Source organism: Salvelinus namaycush, chromosome 5 (genome assembly GCF_016432855.1).
Source record: "Salvelinus namaycush isolate Seneca chromosome 5, SaNama_1.0, whole genome shotgun sequence".
NCBI classification, from domain to species: Eukaryota; Metazoa; Chordata; class Actinopteri; order Salmoniformes; family Salmonidae; genus Salvelinus; species Salvelinus namaycush.
In genome coordinates, this window is record NC_052311.1 from 43,428,171 (window position 1) to 43,450,884 (window position 22,714).

Below are 22,714 nucleotides of genomic sequence, written 5' to 3' on the forward strand. Positions count from 1 at the left end.
CAGACACACACACACACACACACACACACACACACACAACTTCAGCTACACACACACCTTGACCTCAGCAATGTGGTGGTGCGCGCATGCACGCACGCACCCTCGCACACACACACACCAACCCCCCTCTCTTCTACACCACTGATTTATTTGCCTCCCCTGTTGGTCCGTCTGCATGGATCACTTGTAAGTATTTGAGAAAATAATTTTGCTAAGCTGATTGCTACAGGGGGGGGGGGGGGGGGGGGGGGGCAAATTAACGTTGCACAATTGCATAAAACCTTCTTGGGTCATGCTCTCCCTTATGTAATAGTGTGTGTCTGAGTTCCCGAAATACCACTCCCCCACCCGACACACACACACAGCCCCCACCTCACCCCATTTACCCATTCTGTTCTAATTGAGGGATCTTTTTTCGGAAGCTGTTATTGCTCTCATTTAATTATTTATTTTGTCGGGAAGCACTGAGCAATCTGGTGGGAGAAGAGAGGCTGTGTGTGTGGGTGTGTTTTGACAGTAACTGTAACATACAGTGTGTGTGTGTGAGTGAGTCTAGACCAGAGTAGAACTTGAGTGAAATGAGGTATATGTGAAGGGAAGGAGGGTCTGTGTGTGCCTGTGGTTTTGTTTATTTGCACGAAAGTAGGCTATATACTGTGTGTGAATTTTACAGTGTATATGTGATTTTGCGGGTGTATGTGTCTATGCATGTGTGCGTGTTTGTTTAACTACCCTTGTGGGGACCAGAAGTCCTCATAAGGATGGTGGAACAAACTCCCTCACGACGCCAGGTCAGCGGAGTCAATCACCACCTTCCGGAGACACCTGAAACCCCACCTCTTTAAGGAATACCTAGGATAGGATAAAGTAATCCTTCTAACCCCCCCCCCCCCCCCCCCCTTAAAAGATTTAGATGCACTATTGTAAAGTGGCTGTTCCACTGGATATCATAAGGTGAATGCACCAATTTGTAAGTCGCTCTGGATAAGAGCGTCTGCTAAATGACTTAAATGTAAATGTAATAAGGATAGTAAAGCAAGGAAAATTCTGACAAGCGGGGACATTGTGTCGGTTAGGTTTAGGATTAGGGTTAGAATTTGGGTTAGGGGTTACGGTTAGGGTTATGTTAGGTTAAGGTTTAAGGTTAGATTTAGGGTTAGGGAAAATAGGATTTTGGATGGGAAGCAATTCTTTGGTCCCCACAAGGATAGCAATACAAAACTGTGTGTGTGTGTGTGTGTGTGTGTGTGTGTGTGTGTGTGTGTGTGTGTGTGTGTGTGTGTGTGTGTGTGTGTGTGTGTGTGTGTGTGTGTGTGTGTGTGTGTGTGTGACTGTATGACTGTATGAGTTTCTGAGTGCAGTGGGAGTGCACTAATGGACGCACACTTGAGCTGAAGTGCGCAGAGTAGCTGAAGTGCAGCCAAGTCTGGCTTCCAGTCCTGCTTGGGAGCTCTAATCCACTCTTCCTCATCTCCTTCTCCTTCTCTGTCTCTCCGTCTGCTCTCTCTCTCACACACACACACGTCTGCTCTCTCTCTCTCTCTCTCTCTCTCTCTCCTGAATCCTCTCCCAAACGACAAAAGATAATGGATCCATATGCCAACCCTGACCTATCCCCTCTTTCCTGTCCTCTGCAAGGCGATGGAGAGAACAGGGGAAAGGAGGACAACACGGAACAACAAGCGGTGGCCTTCACCTTGCTCTCATCACTGCCTCAGGACACAGCTAAGGAGAGGTTAGGTTCGCAACACGACTGAGCGTCTTACCTCTACGCACGGGGTGCATCTCAATAGACTCAAGTAGCATTGTCTGACATATTGGGATTATCTCAATAGTCTGAAGTAGCATCATCTCCTAGCCTTCTCTCCTTTGTATGTACTGATTAAAAAACAAAGGATAGGAGGGATCAAACAGTTTAAACCTGCTTTAATGTGTCCACCCGAATGAAGGGGATGAGAGAAGGAGACTTAAACTATTGAGATGCACCCCATTGTCAAACAACTTTATGGTAGGTGTAGCTGTCAAGTCCTGCCAAGACCACAGTCTGGATTAATCCTTGAAGCTCTCTGGTACACTCTTACTAAAAAGTTAGAACCATAAAAGGATATTTAGCTGTCCCTGTAGGAGAATCCTTTTTGGGTCCATGTAGAATCCTTTTTACCAAAGGTTCTTCTTTAGTAGAACCACAAAGGTTCTCTTCCAGGGACAGCTAAAGAGCCATTTATGGTTATTTTCTGGGTACATCAGACTGGATACAGAGCTGACCCTACCGCCAACTGTAACCCTAGCCTGGCTGTCCATCAATGATGGATACACCTGTGGTCACAGGCAACTATAGCAACTATAGGCCCCAAACTCCCTGTGGAAATGTCAGCCAGAGACCAGAGACAAATCTAAGACCGACATTAAGAGAGAAGAAAAGAGAGGCGTTTATCACGCTAGTTTTAGTAATAAAAGAATGACTGAAGGAGAGAAAGAAGGAGAGACGAAACAGGACATCAAAAGAGGATGAAAGGAGAGGGAATAAATGAGCGAGGGATGGGGAAATGAGTGGTAAAAGGGGTACTTTTGCGAGGAGGAATGAAAGTGACTGAAAGTGTGAAATAGAGCAAGAGAGGAGAGGAGTGAAGGGATTGAGTGACAGGAACTGGGTGTGTGAGAGAAGAAAAGCCCAATATACGAGAGAAAGGGAGTCAAAAGGAGAGAGCGGGAGAAAAAAGCTAGAGAGAGAAACACAGGGAGATGGAGACAGAGAGAGAGAGAAAAAAGCCCAAGACACAAAGAGAGAACAAAAGAGAGAAGGAGAGACTGCACGGCCAAGCACGACTCCAACACCATCATTAAGATAGCCGATGACACAGCCCGATCACCGACAACGACGAGACCGCCTATAGGGAGGAGGTCAGAGACCTGGCCGTGTGGTGCAAGGACAACAACCTCTCCCTCAACGTGATCAAGACAAAGGAGATGATTGTGGACAGCAGGAAAAGGAGGACCGAGCACGCCGTCATTGTCATCGACGGGGCTGTAGTGGAGCAGGTTGAGAGCTTCAAGTTCCATGGTGTCCACATCACCAACAAACTAACATAGTCCAAGCACACCAAGACAGTCATGAAGAGGGTACGGCAAAACCTATTCCCCCTCAGAAGACTGAAAATATTTGGCATGGGTCCTCAGATCCTCAAAAGGTTCTACAGCTGCACCATCGAGAGCATCCTGACTGGTTGCATCACTTCCTGGTATGGCAACTGCTCGGCCTCCAACCACAAGGCACTGCAGAGGGTAGTGCGAACGGCCCAGTACATCACTGGGGCCAAGCTTCCTACCATCCATGACCTCTATACCAGGTGGTGTCAGAGGAAGGCCCTAAAAATTGTCAAAGAGTCCAGCCACCCTAGTCATAGCCTGTTCTCTCTGCTACCGCACGGAAAGCAGTACTGGAGTGCCAAGTCTTAGTCCAAGAGGCTTCTAAACAGCTTCTACCCCCAAGCCATAAGACTCCTGGACATCTAATCAAATGGCTACCCAGACTATTTTCATTTCCCCCCCCCAGCCCCTCTTTTACGCCGCTGCTACTCTCTGTTATTATCTATGCATTGTCACATTAATAACTCTACCTACATGTACATATTACTTCAATTACTTTGACTAACCGGTGCCCAAGCACATTGACTCTGTACCGGTACCCCCTGTATATAGTCCCACTATTGTTATTTTATTGCTGCTCTTTAATTACGTGTTCCTTATATTTCTTATTCTTATTCATATTTTTTAAACTGCATTGTTGGTTAGGGGCTTGAAAGTAAGCATTTCAGTGTAAAGTCTACAGCTGTTGTATTCGGCGCATGTGACTAATACAATTTGATTTGATTTGAGCGAGCGAGACAGACACAGAGAGAGACGCATGCAAAGAGACTGAAACTGAGGGAGACAGACGTGCTGGGTTCATTCCGGTCTATCTGCTGGCTCTTCAGCCCTCCTCACACGGTCAGAATTCTAAACACTGGGCCCCGCGTCCTGACCTACAATCCTCCCCACTGACACACAAACCCTGCTGGCCACCGCTAACCTCCCTCACCACCCCTGCTGCTACAGTCCCTACTAGGGTTGGAAAATTCCCCAAAATGTCTCGTTTTTTTCTCTCAAAAGAATTCCAGGTTGGAGAATTCCATCAAGAGTTAATTCTCTGCCGATTCCAGAAATCCTTCAAAGAGGAAAAATCAGTGAACTTTGGAAACATTTTTTGATTTTTTTTTGCAACTATACCCCTACCCCCAGTGAACAGCCCCCCAATGTAGTACCATAGGCTGAAGTTGGGGTTAGATACTGATCCAAGATCCTATTTGTGCACTTCTCCCCAGGTGCATAAAACTGTTTCTGAGGGCAACTTGTACCTGGAGTGACCCAGCTGACCACCAACAGCCAAATCCATCAACTGCATGGGCGGAAGTGGGCTACATACAGGTGTACATGAATAGCCAGTAACCATTAGCATAACAAGCAGACTGTAACGGGTCTCAGCCTTGGTCTCCTCCTCACTCTCATATCCACCTGACAACGATACGTCAAGGTTCTGTCAACGGTAACTACATTTCCCTTTGTGATACAGCCCTCTTCATCCCCCTTTAGAGCGGTTACCTGTCGAGCCACGTGGCTGCGGGAACCTTAGATAAGCTGATAGACGGCTCACACACACACTGATAGAAGGCCCAGACACACGCACACATACAGACACACTCGCACGCACGCACGCACGCACGCACGCACGCACGCACGCACGCACGCACGCACGCACGCACGCACGCACGCACGCACGCACGCACGCACGCACGCACGCACGCACGCACGCACGCACGCACGCACGCACGCACGCACGCACGCACGCACGCACGCACGCACGCACGCACGCACGCACGCACGCACGCACGCACGCACGCACGCACACACACACACACACACACACACACACACACACTGATAGATGGCACAGATATACACACACACACACACACACACACACACACACACAGACAGACAGACACACACACACACACACACACACACACACACACACACTGACAGACAGCCTGACAGGCAGGTTGAGAGGGGTGGGACAGACGGGGACACGCCACCTCAAACTGGCCAAAGATGGGAGTGTCACCCACCCAGCCTCTACTCTCTCCCTCTCTCCCCTCCTTGCTCTTCCACTTTCCTCACTCTCTCTCCCTCCCTCTTTCCCCATTCTCTCCCTCATCAATCGCTGCATACAGGGAATGCAAAAAGTTTGAGTATTGAAACATGACCACCGAGAGTTTCTGCGCTTTTTTTTGTGGCTCTGAAAGAAATATGGCTTACAGTGTACAGTCTGTAGACTGGAGAGAGAATCATACGTTTTTTTCTTACTTTATTTTATTTTTTAAATAAAATATAAACATTGAAAAAATGTATAAAGTAACACCATCGTCATGTCAGCAAATGGTTGATCATTCAAATGCAAATATGACGTGTTCACGGCCATTATTCTGTGTTCTCGATGGGGATTCCGCGCCACACAGTCATAAAGAAGGACAAAAGACTGAACGGAAAAGCACCAGTGAGTACATCAGTGAGTACATCAGTGAGTACATCAGTGAGTACATCAGTGAGTACAGAAAACCTCATTTCATCACACGGTAACAATGAATATCAAGATAGTTTTATCATAACAACAATAAAGACTGGAAAAAGCCTAAATGGAACTCGAGGGGTCGAGTTGCCTTACATAAGACAGTGTCGGCATTCTAAACATCAACACACTGTAGGCCTTTATCACTAAATCAATCATGACAATGCACGACATTCCACAAACGTTGCTAGAGAAATACAGAAATGCTCAGCTGATCTGTAAGTAAGTGTAAATAGTAGGTTTGTGACATTCCGTGCACAGTAAGGGGAGGTGTACAGTGCAATCCAGAAGGCAACATTGCTGTGGCCGTAAGAAAGCAGGAGAAGAACAGGAGAGAGCTGGGGTGAATACTGGAGGCAGAAATCATATCAAATACTTTAGCTGGGCTTGATTGAGCTTGCCTTGACACAATGGCACCAATGGAATAGTAGCAAAATGGCAAAACCCCAAACATCGCCCATCTGGCACTCCAGACAGACTAGCTCAAACGCTATACGTATTTGAACGATTTCAAAGTATTTAAACCCAGGTTTACTGAAGGCAGAGTGAATATGAGGGCTGTGCTAGGAGTCTGCACACAGTGGGTCTGCTGCCTTGCCTGAGTGGAGCAGGCTGCCTGCAATTAAGGTGAAATCAGGGAGAAATCTGCACTGCCTTGATAATGAGCCTCGTCTGAATTATTAATGAGAAGCCGTTCCCCCGGGAACCAAACTCCCACTGAGCTCATCAGCCGCGCAGACGCATGTGAGCACTCTCTCGCTCTCACACACACACACACACACACACACACACACACACACACACACACACACACACACACACACACACACACACACACACACACACACACACACACACACACACACACACACACACACACTGTATATGAGTGAACACACACACACACACACACACACACACACACACACACACACACACACACACGAGTGAGCACAGACACATGCATGTAAGCACACACACAGAGGTATACAGTATGTGCACACATAATACCACAGGAGGTTGGTGGCACCTTAATTGGGGAGGACGGGCTCGTGGTAATGGCTGGAGCGGAACGAGTGGAAAGATATCAAACACATGGTTTCTATGTGTTTGCTGTAGTTCCAGCAATTATTAAGAGCCATCCTCCCTTCACCAGCCACCCACTGCATAAAACACATTGACATTCACCCAAACAGACACGCATGTACAGAGCCACACATGTATCCACAGACTCAAGCTCACCGACTCAATCATAGACAGACCAAGTTACTCCCAAGCACCGACAACCTTTCATTGAACACAATAGCAATATGTTATCAGCTGCTGCATGAACCTTTGTGATTTATCCATGTAATGACACGGGCTCTACAAATAAAATGGATTGTTTTTCATGTTCAAGAAAGAACGGGAACGGATATGTACCTATCCAAATGAATAGCTCCCAAACCAACCCACGCGCAAGTAAAAGGGCTCGTACGTATGCATTTCACGGTAAAGTCTACACCAGTTGTATTCTGCGCACGTGACAAATACAATTTGAATTGAATTCAGCAGAAGAGAGCTTGATGTGGAGCTTGAAATCGACTTGAAGGACATCGTTGCTAATATTTGAGTCACTCCCACTGAGACTCATCTCCTACAGACAAACAAGACAACTCACAATGTACATACATTTTCTGAACCACTGGAACTATAACCACAAATAAACTGCAAAAAAGTCAATTAGACAGGACTCTGTATATCAGTGCAACAAGTTGTCTTACCACCTTCATATTCACGTACACACACACACACACACACACACACACACACACACACACACACACACACACACACACACACACACACACACACACACACACACACACATCTACATTCACCAAATCCTCCAAAACAAAGCCTTTTGGTGAGTGAACACAAGCCAAGTGGAAGGATAAATATTTGGTTTTGGATGAAAATAGAGCCTTAACCACGGGGACTGACCACATCCACATCCAGCTTTTATTGGGCACAATACAATACCACCGAAAGGACTAGCGCTCTCAGTGTCTCCTTTTTATTTGTTGTTTTCGTTGGAATATAGGCCTAGTTGCGGATGCCTGCCTATAACTCATTGTGCACCCAGTCAGTTAGCTGGATGGTTGGATCATGATGTATAGAGAGAGCAACACAAAAGCAGGCCTCCCCCTCTTCCCTCTTTACTTCCCCATCCGCTCCCCCTCCTTCTCCCTTTGGCACCCCCCCCCATCCAAACCTGGCAGGGTAGAGAGAGAAATGTAGAAAGAGATGTGCTTCTCAGAGGATCCAACATTGGCCCAATACTGAGAACAGAACCCCCCCCCCCCCCCCCCCCCCCCATCCTCCCTTCCTTCCCTTGACTGTGGACTTTCCAAACTCGTAAAGTGTCTCGGCACACCAAGTCCCAAGCTGTAAAAGGCATCGCCAAAAGCATTTGACTCTTACCAAACAATGACACACCTCCCCAAAGAGCCAATCCGCCCCAAGTCCAGCAAGTTTCAAAACAAAAAAAACTACCACATCTACAATACTTTTCCCTCTCATCATACCCCCACCCCACGCCACGGGCCTCAGCACCAAGAACACAGTGTTCTTCCATGGGTGGTGCTCCAAGGCACAGGGATAGCGTGTGTGTTTGCGCGCATGTACGCATGCATGGTAGGAGCCAGCCCAGTCAGAGGGTGATGATGCGATGCTGCAGGAATGACGATCCACTTTGCCATATTTTGTATTTATTTTCAAATGAGCAGAGTCCACGTCCTAAAGACCTAGCCTCAATCACAACACTGCCTTTACAAACCTCTGCCTGAGAAAACTAGAGAAAAGAGGGTTTAGTGTGGTAAGTCTCAACATGGAAACCCTCCAAGTGAGTAACTAGGGCTGCGTCCCAAATGGCATCCTATGCCCTACATAGTGTACTACTTTTGATCAGAGCTCTATGGGACCTGGTCAAAAGTAGTGCACTAGAAAGGGAATAGAGTGCCATTTCCAACATATTTCGAATGATACAGCTGGAGAGCGGATGGCTGTAAGGAAACGCATGCTGCTTATGGCACTCTGGGTAACTGGCAGAGGCAGGAGACTCCTAACGAGTAAGATATTTAACCTGAATTGGACCGTGCTAGGATAAACTTGAGGGGAGACATAGAGAAGGAACAAGAGAACATATTGAAATTGGTCAATAAAGACAGACAGTGTGGTATTATAAGTGTGGTTATCTGCGAGATAGAGACAGATAGAGACATTGGGAATATAATTGTGTAATTTCAAAGGGAGAACACTATTGGTTTTCACATTAATGCCTGTTTGGCATTTTGTGAATTTGAATGCTTTGGTAATTTGCATGTACATTCCATCACTTCACTTAGAACTGTGTGTGTGTTTGTGACACAGTTTGTCTTCAATATTCAACGTTTGTCCGGGGGGGGATAAACGTCAAATTTCAATGGTTCATTTTAGGCATTAAGGGGCCTCCCACGTGGCGCAGCGGTCTAAGGCACTGCATCGCAGTGCTAGCTACGTCACTACAGATCCTGGTTCGATACTGGGCTCTGTCGCAGCCGCCTGCGACCGGGAGACCCATGATGCGGGGCACAATTGGCCGAGTGTCGTTCGGGTTAGAGGAGGGTTTGGCGCATGTACGCTGACACAGTGGCCAGGTGTATGGTGTTTCCTCCGACACATTGGTGCAGTTGGCTTCCGGGTTAAGCGAGCATTGTGTCAAGAAGCAGTGCGGTTTGGCATGGTAGTGTTTTTGAGGACGCACGGCTCTCGACCCTCGCCTTTCCTGAGTCCGTACGACAGTTGCAGAGATGGGATAAGACCGTAACTACTAAGTAGATATCACAAAATAGGGAGAATTTTTTGGGGGGCAATAATTCGGAATGGTTAAGGTAGGAGTTAAGGTTTGGGATAGAGTTAAAAATGAGTGCCTAGTAGGGTTGCAAAGGGTCGGAAACTTTCCATGGGAAGTTAAGCCCGAGAATTTGGGGAATTTTGCTTAAATTCATCAAAAAAGTTAGCTTATAACAGTTAACCTTTTTTTTGTGGGATACACATAAAGCAATGCTAGGTCTTGTGGCATATTTTGGATAAGCTATCCCCAATTCAATGGAATTGCAACCCTCTGCATGCACAGTGCTTTCTTCCATCACATGTGCAGTGCACTCTTCCATCACATGTACAGCTGATTCTCAAGATCTTGCACACTAATGAGATGCTATTGAGGCCACATTACTACACTGTCTGAGCCAAGGACTACAGTCTTTCTGGTAAGTTTTGATTACAATACTGGGTGGGGTGAATATATTTTATTTGACATACATTATGTTTTGTTAACTAGTAAATAGTAGCCTACAGCAAAGTGTGTTTAAATAATTTCTAACTTGTTAACAATTTCTGCTAGTTAGTTTTTGCTACCATGTGGGTTTTAGCTTGCTCGAGCCTGCTAACTGAGGAGTGTTAATCCACCTGTTTCCATACATGTTTCATTTTAAAACATGTATCTTACAAAGGAGTTGTTTAATCTAACTGCTTAACTATTTATCTGTACATGGAATAGTATACTTTTTTTTACTCATTAAAAAAAAATATTTACAGGAAAATGCCACGGGCACTATCTGATGTGTGGAGACATTTCACTGCAGCTAATGTAGAAGGAAAAGGTGTGTACATTTGCAACAATGATGTGTACGAATGCAACAAAGATGCAGAATCGTCTGGCCAAGTGCATAAAGTTCCCTCAGCGCTCACAACAAGCAACCTCTGACAAAAGTCCCTCTACTTCTATTCGAGGTGAAAATTATGAATCAGACACCTTATTAATAGCAACAGCTCATGGTCCTCCTGGAAACAGAAGTTTTGTTGACTCAATGGAGGAACGTAGTCAGAGAAATGCTGATGACTGTCTTGCTCGAACTGTGTGTGCAACTGGTTCACCTCTGATGCTCACAGGCAATGTGTATTGGAAGAGATTTCTAAATGTTCTTTGTCCAGCATACACTCCTCCAACCAGACATGCTTTATCTACTAATTTGCTGGATGCAGAGTTCAACAGAGTTCAAGTGAAGGTCAAGCAAATCATAGAGAAAACAGACTGTATTGCAATCATCTCTGATGGGTGGTCGAATGTTTGTGGGCAAGGAATAATTAACTACATCATCTCCACCCCTCAACCACTATTCTACAAGAGCACAGACACATGGGTCAACAGACACACCGGTCTCTACATTGCAGATGAGCTGAAGGCAGTCATCAATGACCTTGGACCACAGAATATATTTGCACTGATGACAGACAATGCTGCGAACATGAAGGCTGCTTGGTCCTACCCTCACATCACACCCATTGGCTGTGTTGCTCATGCATTGAATCTGCTCCTCAAGGACATCATGGCACTGAAAACAATGAATACACTCTACAAGAGAGTCAAGGAAATGGTTAGGTATGTGAAGGGTCATCAAGTTATAGCAGCAATCTACCTCACCAAGCAAAATTAGAAGAATAAGAGCACCACATTGAAGCTGCCCAGCAACACCTGTTGGGGTGGTGTTGTCATCATGTTTGACAGTCTCCTGGAGGGGAAGGAGACTCTCCAAGAAATGACCATATCAGTCTGCCGATATGGACAGCCCCATCAAGAGGATCCTCCTGGATGAAGTATTTTGGGAGAGAGTAGTAAGCAGCCTGAAACTCCTGAAACCTATAGCAGTAGCCATTGCACGGATTGAGGGAGGCAATTCCATCCTGTCTGATGTTCAGACTCTGCTTGCAGATGTAAGAGAAGAAATCCGTACTGCCCTGCCCACTTCGCTGTTGCTCCAAGCAGAGGAAACGGCAGTTCTGAAATACATCAAAAAGCGTGACGACTGAATCCCATACACACCGCAGCGTACATGTTGGACACCAAGTATGCTGGCAAGAGCATCCTGTCTGGTACAGAGGTCAACAAGGCCTATGGTGTCATCACTACCGTGTCTCACCACCTTGGCCTGGATGAGGGCAAGGTTCTTGGCAGTCTGGTGAAGTACACTTCCATGCAAGGGCTTTGGGATGGAGATGCAATATGGCAGTCGTGCCAATATCTCATCAGCCACCTGGTGGAAGGGAATTTATGGATCTGAGGCTCTTTCCCCTGTTGCCTCCATCATCCTCCAAATCCCACCAACATCAGCCGCCTCAGAGCGCAACTGGTCCTTGTTTGTGAACACACACACCAAAGCACGCACAGGCTGACCAATACAAGGGTTGAAAAATTGGTGCCCATCAGGGAAAATTTGAGGCTTTTTAAGCCTGACAATGAGCCATCCTCAACAAGGTTGGAAAGTAACAGTGAAGATGAGGCCTCAGAGTCTGATGTTCAAGAGGTGGACATTGAGGAGGTCCGGGGAGAAGACATGGAAGCCTGAGAAGAAGACAACCAAAGCTTTAGTTTCTAGACTATCATTTTACAGATATATGTTGAAAACGTTTTTGGGAGATGCGATGGATCATTGGGGATCATTCAATATTCCCTTTCTTTTGTGTTTCAGTGAAATCATCCCATGTGAAGAATCAACTCATTTAATTAAAGTTAAATTCGTAATTAAAAAATTGTTTTTATTTCTATTGGAAGGATTTCATCATTTGCAATTATGTCTACTTATGATAAGGTAAAAGGTTTATGTTTCTGTCTCTATATGATATGGTAAATATATCCAATGCAAAAAACATCTACATTTAAATGATATTAATATTCATTTGCATATATTTCCGTTAATTCCCATATATTCCCGTTAATTACCATATATTCCCGTTAATTCCCATGGAAAGTTTCCACCTCTGAATATTCCCCAAAATATTCCCCAACCCTAGTGCCTAGTACTGTGATTAAACACGCGACCCTCGGTGCTCGCTAGCAAGTCGCAAGCCTACTTGATGGTAATAGCGCTCACCATTGCCCCTAGTGGATGGTTTTGAAAGCAATTCCCGACATCATGGGGACCTGGACGAATGTCAAATATCGTCTTGGATCTGGAGTGACCTGGCTGGTGTGTGCATGCATGTACATAACAGAGAGTGTGTGCCAAGAGAGAGATACTGTGTAAGGTGTTCATAATCAGACATCATAAATCTATCCAGCTTGTATCATCTGTGCTCTCATTGTGTGCGTCACTCTCTGTGTCTCTCTCAAATTACCCAAATCCCCTGAGCCAAAAGAGAGGATAAAATATGAATCAGCTGAAGTCTAGGATGGTTTCCAGTCTTGCACCCTCAGACTACCCACCCGCAACACGGACGCACACACACAAACACTCACGCGCACACACTCACGCACAAACTCACACACACAATCAAGAGTTATCAGTCTCCTTTCCGTGCTAAGCTTTTACACACAAAGTCATAGACATACCCTCTCACACACAGAGACAGCCATATCCCTCTTATTTCCCTGTGGCCTGTGTGTACTGACAGCACTATGAGTGTCTGTACATCTCTCCACAGACGTTGGCACACACGTCAGTGTCACATTTGTAGAAATCAATAACTAAACAGATATTATCCAATTGACTTTAGCCCCTATAAGAGTGATGACTGCATCGTAACACTGTAATGTGATTGTGTGATCGTCAGCGGACATCAGGGTCGTGTTCATTAGGGCAGGCAACGGAAAATGTTCTACAACGTTTTGCAACAGAAACCTAAAATGAGTCCCTCCCTGTTTGTCATTTTCATTAATTTGATGCCTAATGAATACAACCCTGTCATTCCAAAATGTCAAACAAACAGCCCAAACTCAATCAGATGTCTTCACTCTGCCTCTTCCCCTCCCCCTCTCCCTCTCCTCCTGTCTCTTTCTATTTCCCCCTTTTCTTCTCTCCACTCTCTCTGATTTGGCTGATTTCTGTCAAGCAGCTAGCTAGCGGTTGACCCTATGCCCTCTTGGTCCGCCCGTTACCTAAAGACACATTATAAATAACAGTCTGGTCACTTCAGATTAGAGCGTCTGACTGACGCACCCGCTCCGATCTGCCTCGCAATCCCTTGGCATCTGACTGCCTGCAGCTTACACACACACACACACACACACACACACACACACACACACACACACACACACACACACACACACACACACACACACACACACACACACACACACACACACACACACACACACACACACATATACCCTAAGTAGCACAAAGAACAACACCCATTCAGAGACACCCCCCCCCCCCCCCCCCACACACACACACACACACACTCCCTTGAACCTCCTTGAACTAAATGAAGTTAGTAGCCCCTGCAGGCATTACACAAACAAGCACCGTTAAAACACACCGTAATCGACATTAGGAAGTCAGCGGCAAGGCTGACACCATTCTCTGCAGTGACACGCTGTCACACCAATCAGAGGGGCCAAACACACACGTCTATAGAATGAGACAACCCCTCCCCCTGCAGTATCCCCCACAAAGACACACCACCACCACTCACTGTTGACCCTTTGTTGTGTGTTCTCAGCATCATGTGTGTGTATGTCCTGCGTGTGCTTGCCCTCATACGTGCGCGCGTGTGTGTTCGTTTCTATGCCTGTGTGTGTTTGCGTACGCATGTGTGCGCGGCCAACACCACAAAGCCCACGCACTACAGTAGCCTCCTCGAAGGAGATGATTAGGTTCAGGCCAGGGCCTCAGATTCCAGCCTTCCTAGAAGTCAGAGGAGCAGGTATTTATAGTCAACAGTTGGTTGTTGGCAGTACTGTCTAGGACCAAGAGGGAATCCAGTGTCCATTCCAGACCAAGAGAGAGAGAGGAACGGGAAGCTTAAAAGACTACCTGCTTTTGGACCAGATTAGAACTACTACCTACAGACAGACCTCTCTTAATAGCCGCCTGCCTGTGCCTCTCCGTTTAGCCGACCCCTCCCCCTCTCACCCTCCTCCGCAAACCATACTATTTCATTTCATTTCATCAGCGGCTTACCAATATTTTTGTCTTTTATCTTTTTCGCCTTCTCCCGCAAAAACAAAACAAATAACAAACTTGCTCCACACATCAAATGCTTTCGCCTATTGATTGAAATGGGAATGCAGCGTATGATGCAAGCAATCTTATCCAACTCTCACACACACTCGCACGCACATTACGAATAATTAGGGAGCCTGATATGATTGTGTAAGTATGCGAATGTGTATGGGGAGGGGAGGAAGATAGCGTCTACAAACAACTGACTCATAATTTGGACTGTGCTGCGAGTCTGCGACAGTATTTGCATCAAAGCAGTTGGCCAACAACTGGACGTTAAACCCCTGCACAGTCCATCATTTAAAGTGATTATCGACTATACCATACGTTTTTATTACATACAAACGGCTGCTGTACGGACGATGGGGTTGTGTCGCATTAAACACTGTCTCAGGCCTGAGTATGCGAGTGCTTCCTCTAAGTGTATGTTTTCATTACCTACCACGTCTCTCAATGAAACCAGTCCAGGGCTATTACTGCAATTACGCCTTGCTTTAAAACAACTTTCCTAAACACCTTCATTACCTGGGATGGACCGCGCCTCTCGCCGTTCATAATAAACCTGGGTTCATAATAACCCTGGTTGTCAGACTTCCTCAATCTTCCAGGGAGTCAAACCCCCTAATTTGCCCGTTTCGTAACTGTCGGACTCGCTGACTGGGTGACACTAGTGCTAAAGATAAAGCTTGGCTGTCGCTTAGCGGTTAGAGTCTGTTAGCTATGTCAATATGTTACTATTTCCTCTGCTAAAATGTACTGGAATGCAGCCCTAGGACAAGTGAACTGGAACAAAGTTTCGTTGTTATCTGGTAAATATTGTATATCTAATAAGGTGAAAGAGATATCATACAAACTCATTCATAGAAGCTACCCTGTAAAGTCCTTTATTATACGCAGGTTTAAAATAGCTATTGATAACAAATGCGTATTTTGTTGTTGTGACCCAGAGACTCTTGACCATTTATTTTGGTACTGTTCTTATGTTAGAAGATTGTATTTTAAAAGAAACGACTATTAATGTTAATTTGAAAGATTCTGATATTATGTTTTATTTTGATCCAAATGATATGGACCCTGATTTAACTGTCATTGTTCATTTGTTTATCTTTCATGGAAGATTCTTTGTCCATAAAATGAAGTGGGCAGAGAACAAACCCCTCTTCACATTATTTAAGATAGAATTGAAATATTATTTTGAAATGATCAGTAAATATAAAAACAAAAAAGCAATACGCACCATAAAAGTATTCAACAAATTGAAAATGAATCGTGATATCTAATAACCCTTTCTGTTAGGTGTATGTACTCTTGTTTGTATATTTCCGTTTTTTTTTGTATTTGTTGTGTTCATAATAAAAAAATTAAAATAAAGACTCTGTTAGCATGGTTAGCGTCTGATAGCGGTGCCACTGCCGTCGAGGTACATGGCAGGGATAACACGGGCTAAGCCACCTGCAGACACACCTTACCAGTGCTCACTTAAATGGGCTGGACTTAAGAGTTAAGAGTCAGTCAGGCGCTTGGTGATTAAGGCTAAGCAGACTAAAGGACTGCACTCGACACACTCCTCAACTCGTGACTACCTAAGTGCACCCTACTCCCTATATAGTGCACTACTTTTGACCAGGGCCCTTATGGGATTGGGCGCCGTTTGGGACACACACAAGGTCTCTTTTAGAACCAGCCTACAACAGGTGTTTATGCGAAGACGACCGAACTCCACATAGAGAGACATACAGGTCATGAAGACAAAAGTCGCGTTTAAATGGAAAAGAAACACTTAAAACCCCGGGCCTCCAAGCATTTCTCACATGTACACCAATAAAGTGTTTCATTACTGTGGTTCATTACTATGAGCCTGGTTGTGAAAGACTTAACTGACACTTGCCAAGTATGAAATACCTGGTAGGTGATGAACTGACGTGTGATTTTCACTCTTTTATGGGGTGGTATTAGTGTAGTTCTGAATCCTCTGTCTACGTGTTCTGGTGTTGATTACTGGCTGTGGTCCTTTCAAAGCTGCTTTTCGGGGTCGTGTTCAAGGCTAGCTTTGTTGAACATTGCAATGTCATGAATAGAGCCCACATTATTGCTGAGTCTACATGTCAGAGAGGCATGTTTGTTCTACGTAAGATCTGAACGCTCCACGACGTTGTGCCCTGCTTAACATGCCCCTTGTGATACCCTGACCTAACCATGTCTATTCACAATAAGTAGTGAGCAATCAAACTGGCCCGGATGATTTTCTCATATGTTTTGGAGGATCTCACCGTTAAATTGTGAGGGTAAAACCACCACAACATAGCCTACATGTACAGTGGATGTGTTTTTATGTATATACTGTATACACCTGTTCTATTCATATACTGTCCATAATGGGGCGGCAGGTAGCCTAGTGGTTAGAGCGTTGGACTAGTCATTGAAAGTAAGAATTTGCTCTTAATTAACTGACCTGCCTAGTTAAATAAAGGTATAAAAAAAAATGTATAATATTAATATGTCTATACACGCCATCATATACATATACACTGAGTGTACAAAACGTTAGGAACACCTTCCTAATATTGATTGCACCCTTTTTTTGCCCTCAGAACAGCCTCAATTCGTCAGGGCATGGACTCTACAAGGTGTCGAAAGTGTTCCACAGGGATGCTGGCCCATGTTGACTCCAATGCTTCCCACAGTTGTATGAAGTTGGCTGGATGTTATTTGGGTGGTGGATCATTCTTGATACACACGGGAAACTGTTGAGTGTGAAAAACCCAGCAGCATTGCAGTTCTTGACACACTCGGTGCTACCATAACTACTACCATACCCCGTTCAAATGCACTTAAATATTTTGTCTTGCCCATTCACCCTCTGAATGGCACACATACACAATCCATGTCTCAATTGTCTCAAGGCTTAAAAATCCCTCTTTAACCTGTCTTCTCCCCTTCATCTACAGGTGACATCAATAAGGGATCATAGCGTTCACCTGGTCTGTCTATGTCATGGAAAGAGCAGGTGTTCTTAATGTTTTGTAAACTCAGTGTATATTCCGGACTCTGACATTGCTCGTCCTGATATTTCTTCTTTTGTTGGATTTGTATGTATTTTTTGGGATTGTTAGGTATTACTTCACTGTTGGAGTTGGAAACACAAGCATTTGGCTGCACCTGCAAAATATGTGTGCACGACCAATCAAATTTGATTTGATACGATCACACAGACAGAAAAAGAGACGATGACAGTAGCTTTCAAAACAGCCTCTTAGGAGGGAACCAACAGGAATGACTGACAGCGGAGAGGGGAGGGGATACTACAGTCAATCCCACTGCATGCACGACAACGGTTCAAACTGCTGTGAATTTCAAAGGTTCTAAAAGGGTTCTTCTGATCTACAGGGACGAGGGTTCTACATGGAACATTTTGGAACCTTTTTCATACAAAAATGTTTCTTTGGAACCTTGTGTCTATGAAAGAAAGGATTCCAAAAGTGTTCTTCGTTGGGTGAAAACGTTCTATCTGGAACCATAAAGGGTTCTTCTACCTGGACAAGTCTTGTGGTGTGGGTTTATAAACGCTCCCACCTGTGACCTCATCATGTCTGGCCCTCAAGGTCTCCTCTCTGAGAGGCTCAATATCAACAGCCACACTTGTGTCTCTAACTTTCCTTGTTACTTTGGGATTTTATGTTCTTAACATTAGCTTGTGTTAATGAACAACAGCGATAGGAGTGAGACGGTATAATAATGAGGCTGATACAGTAAAATGGGCAGACATCCAGGAGAGGCTGCTCTAGGCTGCTGGCGAGACAGGTGGTAGTCTGTGTGTGCGAGTGCGTGTCTGGAGATAAGCCCCTTTTGAATAGCCTACCCCCTGAGCACAGACGTCAATTCAACATCTATTCCATGTTGGTTCTATATAATTTAATTGAAATGACGTGGAAACAACATTGATTCAACCAAGTGCCCAGTGGGTATTTACACTATTGACAGCTGACCAGCTACAACTACAAGTGTCTCTCAAGTGACACCTTAATAAAAAGAGAGTGTACAGTAGGTGTGTATTTTTATTGGCTATATGCCTCTGTCTGGGGCCTATTTCTGTCTCACACACATGGAGATAGTGTGAGAGAGAAAAAAAAGGAGAGAGAGAGAGAGAGGAGAGAAACCAAAGGAACCAATATAAAAATGCATGCCATGTGTGCATTTTCATGATCATAGGCTGTGGAATGGGGGTGGTTACTAATTTACTGTATACATGTAGCCAAACCAAAGATGGAATTATGAAGGTATGCAAAGTGCTTTTCCAACCTCTACCCAGCTCCATTCCATGTTGCTGTCAATGGTAGGCTACAGTAATTTACTGATCAGTGCCATTGACGAGAGGGATAATTACATGGCACCATTCATGCGTAACGACCCTAAAGTGTGACATGTGGCAATGTAATATACACTATGTGTGCAATAATGTAGCCTATAGCCCAGGAATAGCCTACCCAATGTTGTCTTAACTGAGACTTCTGGTGTGTTTAATATCGACATAAAGTATTTTATATTAGAAATAATGTAAGATATGCGCTTACCTTCCATCCAGCTGAACTATTACTGTCGCCCTTATCCTTGAAATAGGGAACATAGCGGACCATCCAATCATAGACCTGTGAAAGCGTGAGTCTTTTTTCAGGGGTGCTTTCAATGGCTCGTGTGATAAGGTCCGCGTACGACTGGTTACCCCATGCGTTCCGCCGCGAGGATTTGGCTTTGCGCGATTGTCCAGTCACATCAAGAGCCGCGCTGGCCAAGCATGGATGCGTCGCCCGGATGGGAGCCGGGGCGACTGCTGGATGCTTCAGCTCCGTCGGAGTGCCACCCATTCTCCCCGCTCTGCAAGCTGAAACGGCTAGATTGTCATCTGGTTCCACCTTGATGGTGGTCAGTGGAAGACCCCCATTGACCTCCTGTACTTCGGGGAAATCCTCCGGACAAGGCAGTGGCCAAGTGCACGAGCGAGACCGGCTTTGCGGCTCGAAATCCGAATCGATATCAACCTGATGAGCCAATTCGTCGTCCTCCATCATCAACATTTATCCTCAGTTGTGAAGGAATAACCGGGTTAGAAAGAAATACAATACCTCCACAATTCCCGTATTGTCTCCAATACTAGGCCTACTTCAAGCCGAAATCCGTCTCGTGACGTGGATATTACAGTCTGATTCAATAAAGTAACGATCAAATCTCAGAGAAGCCGGCTGCTGTGGAGATGGATGATTTTGAATGGCTCGTCTGCAGTAGGCTATCACCGACCCGCATGTAACGATAAGAGTAGCAATAATAGTAACAATAATCGTTCTCCCATTTTACCTGAAATAAAACATGTTCAATTGGGGGAATTATGAATTGCCTACATCTCCAGCAGCTAGAATCAATCCAAATGCATGACAATGTCAGTTAATCCGGCTGCAGCAACAGATGATACCTCATATAACGAGAATAGAGATGAAGAGAGCCGTCGAAAGAATCCGACAAAACATAGACAAGAATAATTTTAAATCAACAGGATTGTGCAGACAGCACAGACAAGCGACGATGTGTGATTATCGTAAATTATTAAATATTCCAGTCTTCACGGAATAGGCTGGCAAATGCAAGTCCATTCACAGTCACACACAAACGATTCCGAATTCAATTGCAATGATACTTTTTAAAAAACGGGTCGCATGTGTCTTTTTAAAAAAGCGACACACTTCCAGACATTGCACAGTCCAGCATAAGTCTGTTCTTGTCCACTTGATAAATAATTTTATCACACGTCTAGCTCGCCTCTAGTATTTCTCACATGTAGTCTATCTCCAATCTCCTTTTCTTACTCTCAGATCCCCTCACATGTCCTCATTTAATAAAACTCGTTTCGTAAATGTGAACTGATGACGCGCTGACGCTGTCGTGTGGAATAGATGCTGCCATTGGATGGCGCGCACATTACTCCCAGAACATGCTTTAGAACACCCCGGCCCGAACTCTCTCACATCATATCAACCCCATCATAAAGCGGTATGTTGTTGCAACGTGAAAATGTTGCAACATGAAAAATATGCATAATGTTCTTATTCTCTGGAAAATCGGCTGCTGCGCGTTTTAATGCGACATTTGGTCTCCAGATTCCAATTAGCCTAACTTTCACTCTTAAGAGAATTTGGTGCAGATATACTCTCTTAATGTCCTTATGATCAGTCTTGGAGAATCAGTTGATAATCTCCTTTTGGCGGCACGGTGTCCAAAAAGACCCACTGATGCGCAAAGGTCTCTGGTGGTGCACCAGAACAGCAGGAGTGTAGTTTTCTACCACAATTAGAGAGATTTAGTTCAGATTAACAGAGATTAGGTAACCCCAGATTCTAATCCGATATGAGTGAGGAAAAAATAAAATAGCTACATGCTGTTCAATTATCTCTGCTCTATTCCCTCCATCACCGGAAAAAAATGTAGGCGTAGCACATAATTTTCTAAAATCGCTTTTGCCAAGCTTCGATGCGTTACAGCTTTCTACACTGAAGAAATGACTGTTGAGGATGTCAGACTCCCAGTGGCAGCCCCTGTTTGACCCGTGTGTGTAACTACCAGATTGCTACATTGACCGAGGGGATGCCGCCCACTGTATGGCGCCGCCTCCTAATGTGTCAAAATTGACAGCTGGGCGGGCGCATTGCTCAGGTGCTTAGACGCGATTGGCTACCGCAGTTCAGACCACGTTGTCCGTTGGCTGATTATATGGCAGAAAGGGTTAATTCAGATGAATAATGTAATCAATCTAGTGTCCTTTATTTTGACTGAGAATGTATAATTTTATTGGTGGTAAGTCTGCATCACATATTTGTCATTGACAGGGTGAACAAAGTAAAGTAAAGGGTGAACAAAAGCACAGAGTTATCACAGACGGGTTATTTAGACACCGTGTTATTCACTCCCATTGTCTAACTCAAAACATATGGGTCAGTGGTTTTTGAAAAACAGACACTAGCCCTATAAACTACATAAAACTAGAAAAGCAAAAATAGACATAGGGGGCTGCCTAACCCATAGCGCATTTTTTAACCACACAGGAATGGAAAACATATACCCAAAAGCTTTGCAACATATCTGACCCATACTGTACTTTTCACCAAATAAATAAAACTTGCTTTACAATCCTATTACACAGTTATTACACACATGGGCACATCTAATTTACTGTACATGGGTTGCTCATTAATACAGTGTTCAAAAGAATACCGGAAAGATTCAGGATTAGGGCAGTGACTTTTAAATATTTGTTTTTAAATGTTTTTCATTCATGAGGAATAAAAATGTAATTTTCCATCTTGAAATTGTTTGGGGTGGACCTTTAGACTGCATGTTGGCTTGCTGCCCATTGTCTAGTGAAGTAACCAACCCAGGATCAGGTGAGTAGTTGGGCAATGTCGTGGCCATTACGGAATGTCTGCACGCACCAGTTATGAGATAGGTAGGTCTACACTACCAACCCACAGTCATTGCTCCACACACACACACACACACACACACACACACCTGTGAATTACTTCACATTGCATTATTTGTTCTGCAAAAGGGGTTGTCAATGTTCTCCATGATTGAAGTTTTTGGCAGAAGCTTTTGTTCTGTGGACAATACTAGATGGTGGATCGAATAGCATTGTTTACTTGAGGGACTGACAGCACACACAAAAAACAATGCGCACTCACATATTCCTTGAGTGATATAAGTGGCCACAAAAGATCCCAAACCTCAAAAACATCTATTTAAAGAACAAGCTGAGATTGTCTACCAAGTCCCCACCCATTACACCTACTACAGTAAGTACATTTAAAGTTGCACAATATGACTACAAAATGCAGTAAAGTCACAGTTGTGAAATTGTACATGTCAAATTGTCACGCCCTGACCTTAGAGATCCTTTTTATGTCTCTATTTTGGTTTGGTCAGGGCGTGAGTTGGGGTGGGTTTTGTGTTCTACGTTTTTCTATTTCTGTGTGTTTGG

General features: G+C 44.7%; 1 protein-coding gene across 1 annotated transcript in view; it reads right to left on the reverse strand.

The window, feature by feature from the left end:
* The window catches only part of LOC120047548 (forkhead box protein O6-like), a 35,873-nt gene extending 16,110 nt beyond the window's left edge, over positions 1 to 19,763 (reverse strand). The window contains exon 1 of the mRNA XM_038993079.1: positions 19,263 to 19,763. Coding sequence (XP_038849007.1) covers positions 19,263 to 19,763 — 501 coding nt within the window. The remainder of the gene's footprint in view (positions 1 to 19,262) is intronic.
* Positions 19,764 to 22,714: the final 2,951 nt, after the last annotated feature.